This window comes from Haliotis asinina, chromosome 1 (genome assembly GCF_037392515.1).
Source record: "Haliotis asinina isolate JCU_RB_2024 chromosome 1, JCU_Hal_asi_v2, whole genome shotgun sequence".
NCBI classification, from domain to species: Eukaryota; Metazoa; Mollusca; class Gastropoda; order Lepetellida; family Haliotidae; genus Haliotis; species Haliotis asinina.
The window spans coordinates 72,851,900-72,858,767 of NC_090280.1; the positions used below are offsets into that span (position 1 = coordinate 72,851,900).

Consider the following 6,868-nt stretch of genomic DNA (forward strand, 5'->3'; position numbering starts at 1 on the left):
CCCTAAGCTGCAAGCCTGCCACTTGGGTACCTGTAGTTCCTGTAATAAATAGAGCTGCAACAACTTCCCCCGACCTCAATTTAATCTGATTTTCGAAATTGGACCTTCGATTCAATCATTTTCCATACAATTCTTTATACAAGTAAAAACATACGATTTAATTTAACTCTGAGTCTGTTTGTTAAGCATAAAATCCATGGTCAACTTCGCGATGTCTTCTAACAATTCTCACTGGACAGTTAGTCTGTGAACCAATCACGTTTTGCCTTATTTCAGTGCTCAAAACTGCTTGAGTCAAAATTTTGATCTGGCTGTGGGGGAATAATTTAAATAGGTATTCAAACATCGTACTGAAAAAGTTATAATGGTTATTGAAAATCTAAACAAAGGTGTCAGAATTGACTTTTGATGAATCAAACTGAATCGTTGCAGCTCAGGACATTGTACTAAACAGCACACCATGATCATGATCTGTGAGTGTGACAACCAAAAATACAAAATACACAAAAGAGATGCATAGGGCATACTTCACTAAAGACTATGGGGCATGCTGTATCTTGTCAGCAATGTTTGATTAAGGTGGAAGGAACTGACATATTTCCAGTTTTCTGTTTTTGCATAATGCTACACTTTATATTAGAGTTTTATGATGGTGGACTGGGATTACTGAAATGTAGGGAAGACAATCAAGTCACCTACATCCTCAAAGAAAGATATGATGATATGTTGCTTCTTCCTGAAGGAACAACAACATTTTGAGCTTGAATTGGTCCCACACCCATGAAACGTGATGGTCATAAACCCATTTATGCAACCCTATTGTCCTTGCTATTGTCCACCATTTGTGTAAAGATGCTTTAGGTGAGGGTCATCTCAAATTTTTTATATATTTTTAAAAACATCTTTAATCTTCGCAAAGGCACGAGGGCCTGTGAATCTGAAAGGCATTGTGTATCAAGTGACTGAACCACGCTCCGACTGCGGTCACTTTGGATCTCGACCATGGAATAGTGTCTTGTATCACTGTGATTTTGAGCTGCCTTCAACATCAACTCCCTGAGTGGCCCTTTGCAATCATAACAGCACCTACATTTAACTGTCTGTCTGAAATGTTTGGTCAATGAATTTGCACCTCAGACTAAGCCCTCGACAATTCATCGATCTATCACTGGTGACCAGGCCATGGTGTATTAATTTGGGACCAAGCTTGCAAATTAGAATGAAGTAACTACTACAAGTTTAATCATTTCTAATTTTTATCTGACATCTGTACAAATCATTTTCTTTCTTTTTTGAATAAAGATCTTGATGTTGAGCATAAGCATCAGGAACAGCATGATAAGGTACACTTTAAATTGTATGCTTCTCTCAGGGGTATTGAATCTGATTGGTTAATAGGGTGTATGAATCGACCTTAGATGGAATGTGGCTCACAAGCAGCTGACTGCTTCAAAATTTTGCTGTTGACATATACATCTGAGTATAAATAGAGTAATAATAGTGTCGCCATAATTTCTCGTTTGTTTGTGTCAATAAATGTCTTCAAAAATTAAAAAAACTTTCTGTGTTTTAATTGTTGCTTAACAAGTCGTCAAATTTGATAATGTTTGTCATAAACTAAGCCATCCCAAGTTATCTCCCTTTATGATCATTCAGGCAATACTGTGTATCATGGTAAAACATTCTGCCACACAATGAATGTTGTTGTTTAATGACATGGAAACTTATTCAAGTGTCATCCACCAATGAAATTAAAGCATTTTTCTTGAAGGTAAGATAATGACAATTAGTCGGTCTGGATCGTAATAGTGTGTTGTTGTGATTACACAATGCTGTTAAGAAAGTACTCAAATGTAACAAACATCATATCTGGGATTACACTTTCTAATAAAGTAAAAGTTGTAGTACTTTTTGGAGTTATGTCCCATCCCGGGATTTGAGCTGACACCCAATGTGTTGTTGGCTGACTTTTCCCATTATCCTCACAGTCAGCCATTGGCATAGAGTTACTGCTTTGAGCCTTCTTTCTGTTATGGAAAGGAATGTCAGCCCTTGTAAGTTGAGTTGAGAGGGAAACCAGAAACAAATGTGGCTCTTAGATGAATACTACCCTTCCCAGCATATTGAAGAGCTCTATACTTTCATATTTTCAGTGCTTGGCGCACGGTAGATGGGTGCTCGGCAAAACATTTCTCCTAACCTTAGTTGTTACCATGGTGACAATATAGGGTGAGTGAGTGAGTTTAGTTTTAAGCTGCTTTTAGCAAAATTCAGCAACATCATGGCAGGGGACACCAGAAATGGGCTTCTGACACTGTTCCCATGTGGGACATCAAACGTGGGTCTTCGGCGTGATGAGCGAACGCTCTACAACATCTGCATACAACTACATGTACATCTATACAACCACACAACGCTGCCTTAAAGTGCAAGCTGTTACATCTGTTGTTGTTGTAATATCAAGCAGGAAACAGACATAACTCATTAAATAAATATTTCCTTCATTGTAAAATATGGACGTCATTATGAAACTAGGCAAATGTTTTGAAAACTGATCTTGATCATAACATTGGCAATTTTTTCATTTACAGTTTTTAACTTTAGGAAATATTTGCCTTTCAGTTTCTGTTAAAAAAGGAAATGATGTTATTCATGATGTCCATTTTATCATGTGTGGCCTGATCTATGATAACACGTTTCCTATAACAAAGAAACTACTAATTTCTTGCTTCCTTATCAGTGTTTAAGATTAGGAATGATGGGTACCCTAGCCAGTAATGTGTAATACAACAATAAGCTGTGATCACATGATGATCAGTCTGGGTGCTTCATGCCAGCATATGTCTGCACAGCTTTCAGTGAGTGAGTGTGATAAGTTTTACGCTGCCTTTTGCAATATTCCATCAATATCATGGCAGGCAACACCAGAAATGGGCTTCTTGCATTGTACCCATGTGGGGAATCGATCCCGGGTCATCAGGGTGATGAGCAAATGCTTTAACCATCAGGCTAACCATCCCTATAGTTTCCAAGAGACACAAAACCATATTCACTCACATACTCTGGTAGTATCACCCTCAACATTTGAGAACCTTTAAAAAGAATTGAAAAAACATATTTGTGTTATGTTTTTCATGAAGAAACATTCAAGATTCTTTTCCAAATTTTCCTTGCTTGTCACGTAAATCAAAGTCATTGGAGTTTCACATAAAACAGCAATCTTGATTCTCCTGAAAAACGTTTCATAAAGATATAACATGCTTCCTTGTCACTGAAGTTTAAACTTTATGAAATAGGCAGCCTTTATGGGGTTGCTTTCTTAATCATATTATGATACTGTCTGTTGAATATATTCATTTCCAATGTCAGTTTTATTTGATTTCCTAATGTTTACTAATTGTAACCGTGTTGTTAACACTATTATATAATAACAGTGTAAACAAAGATGACTTTTCAGATTGTTGTCTATTTAAACCTGATCTATATATACTCATTACATTTGTTTGGTCATTTTAACCCTCATTTAAATAAACATGAAGTTTAAATTCTTCCTTTTTTTCATATACAGTCGAACCCCGTTTACTCGGACCCCACATATCCGGAAACCCCGCCTCCCGAGCGATTTTTTTTCTTTTGTGAAACGAAACTTACGTTCATTAATTGTACTCGCTTAACCGGACCCCCTGCTTACGGACCCGGACGGCAAATTTTCAAACCATTCCCATAGCTTTCCATCGAAAAATGATCCAGTTATCGAGACGGAGAGATGTGCGCAACGTGCATGTGTATGTGTCAAGTCAATACCGTTTACAGCATGACTATGCGATTTCATTCTTAATCTATCGGAAGTCATTTGATGTGAATTGATTAATTAGGTACACTTATATTTGATGATGATTCACTGTTATTACTATTAACTGTTGATTAATTGATATACGTACATGAAAACGTTTTTGCTTTCACTTAATTTTCACGTTTTGCTTATTTGATCCAGTTGACCGGACGTCTCGCTATCCAGATGATTTTCTACTGAAACTAACGGGGTTCGACTGTACAAGACATATAATTCTGTATCATTGCTGACCGACAATTTCATCCAAAGTCTAACCATGTTCACTTGAAGTCTAAAAATATATAGTCAACAGATCGTCATAATGATAAAAAAAATGTCAGTCTTGAATGAACATTACCTTAACATTCTGAAGAGTGAAACTACCAGGCAACATAAATCATATCTAATCATGTCTTTATTCTCTGTAGTTAACTACAACAAAAGCTATTAGAATATGGAATGTGAGAAAAAATGAAAGGCTTTAGTCTGCTTTAAACATTTACCGGACACAGATATGGTGCGGTAGCCTTGTGGTAAAGCATTCACTTATCATGCCAGGGACCCTAGTTTGATTCCCCATTTCTCATGTCCTCTGCCATGATATTGCTAGAATACTGCTAAAAGCAGTGTAAAACTAAACTCACAATACTATCACTATCAGGACTATCTGAAAAGAGGTAAAGGGCACAGCAGAAAAACTCACTTAATCAAGGAATTTCAGGAACAACAAACTTCTTGTTTATGAATACATGCCAGAGTAGACACAAAGCCCTACTAATAACTAGCAGACAAATTGTATGCATTGGATCATCTGTTCTAGACATCACTGAACAATATTCATAAATTAATATCATACATACTAGTATGACTTGTATGTATGTGTAGCCATTTTCTGTGAACTAAACTTCATTTCGAGATCTGAGAGGACACAATGTTAAAGTGACGGCTGTGGGCTGAAGTTATAAATATCAGAGGGGCACATGATTTCACTGCAGTTAATATAAACAATCATTTTTTCAACGTTACAATTATCTTAACCAAGGGAAGTAACTCACTATGGCAGTGTCTATGGTAACCGACAAAGGTTTACTTAATCGGACTGCTTTATAATCTGGAGAAATGAGTAGGTCCTAGGGCAATCCATAATAAACAGATTCCAATGTACATTTATTATCATGATTGTCATTTGACATTAAAAAATACACACACTTAAACAAGTTTCATGACTCCCTCCCAGATTACTAAAAATAGTATCACCTGCTGCTGAAGCCAGTGAAGGGAACCATTCTCCCTCCTACCTTAAGTATTTTATTTCTACAAAAAACATGTTCTGTTTATATAGATGTATACTGTTTGTGTATTAGTCAATATAGCTGTTTCCTCGATTTGTGTTTTTTCAGATGCACTCAGACTCAAATACATCTGAGCACAATCTGTACTGGACTCAGACACAGGAAATTTGGGCACTGCTTTGGTCTGGTTGATAACCTGCTGTATTCCACCCTCATTGACAGCTCTGAAGTTAAAGTGTTTCCCCGCATCAGTGAGTTTTTCTGATTTAAAGCATTAAATCTGATCCTTTACACTTTTCCTTTTCCTCATGAGTTTAATGGCAGGAAGTCAACTTCAGAAAAGTTTGTCTTGGCTCATTCTGATGCTGATATGTTCCCTGGCTTCATGAACTTAATGTTATGGCACTGCTATATGAAGATCCAGGTTAGAAACAATCTTCAGTAAGCCATGCTTGTATTGTCAGGCACACTGACTTGGTTGACACAATCATGTCAGCATTTCCCATTCGACCAGATCGATGCTCATGTTGTTGATCACTGGATTGTCTGGTCCAGACATGATTTTTTCAGACCAGCACCACATAGCTGGAATATTGCTGAGTAAAGCGTAAAACTTAACTCACTCACTCATTCCCTGAGCACGATGTATATAACAATATGTAATAATGATAATAATACAGAATATAACTGACCGAATGAAGCTTGATGCTTGAACTGAAATTCTTGGCGACATTTTTTATTTCATGTTAATATGTATATGAATAAAGGGAATTATCAAACCAAGATCTCACAAAACTAACCATGGTTATGTCATTTAACATGCAAAAGACTTTGGTTGGATGAAACTTAAAACTGTCAAATAAAAAATATAGGTGAGTGCCTTATGCTGAACCTGGCAAACTCATCACTTCAATACCAAGAACATAAACTTTATACAAACATTCTGATATCATTTGGCATTGTGATCAAAATCTTTGCTCAACAAGCTAAAGCTGAAATATTATATATCAAAGGTCAAGCCAAATAAAACACACAATGCACCTATTCCATTAGCACATCTTGTAAGTTGTATGTCTCAAAGAAGAAAATGGCTTGAAGTGAAAGTTCCAAATGTGAGATGAAATGGTGAACGAGTGTGGGTAATCTTACTTATCAGATAAGGCAGCTGCAAAGGCATTTTAATAACATTTCTGAATCTTGGCCATTACCTGATGCACCGCAGTCGGCACAGGCGGTAGAATACATGGTTCCTCTCGACATGACGACGGTCTGGGAGACACGCAAGCGGTCCCGAATGAAATTTGAGATGTACGTACGACCCGACCCCCAGGAAATGGGGAGATGTCAAGAGTTCAACAGAGCTTCTGTCAGATTCTTTCAGAAGACTTGCACAAAAATGCCATCACAACATGCGTATGGCAATTCGAGTGGTTGATATTGCACAGTTATGAACACAAAATCATTGTCAGCTGATTCTTTGCAAAATTGTAGCTTCATAAGGTGCTGATTTTGTCCAAATCGTTCCAATTCCTTGTGTTATCATTCCAAATTTACATCGAAGGCTGGACTAGGCCTAGACTGAGTCATCAATGAATCTACTAGTCGTAAAAATATAATTCATTTAAGATGTCGCTTTGATGTCATCCCTTTCAGATTTAATTAAAGAGTTTATTGCCCCACAATGTCTACTATTTGCTTCGGTTATCAATGGCAAAAATTCGTAAACGTCTGCGTCTCTTTTACG

The 6,868-nt window shown here is 37.0% G+C and overlaps 1 protein-coding gene across 1 annotated transcript in view; it reads right to left on the reverse strand.

Annotated features, from left to right (window-relative positions):
- Nucleotides 1-6,721, reverse strand: part of LOC137296809 (ARF GTPase-activating protein GIT2-like) — a 37,765-nt gene extending 31,044 nt beyond the window's left edge. The window contains exon 1 of the mRNA XM_067828681.1: nt 6,333-6,721. Coding sequence (XP_067684782.1) covers nt 6,333-6,384 — 52 coding nt within the window. The 5' untranslated portion in view covers nt 6,385-6,721. The remainder of the gene's footprint in view (nt 1-6,332) is intronic.
- Nucleotides 6,722-6,868: the final 147 nt, after the last annotated feature.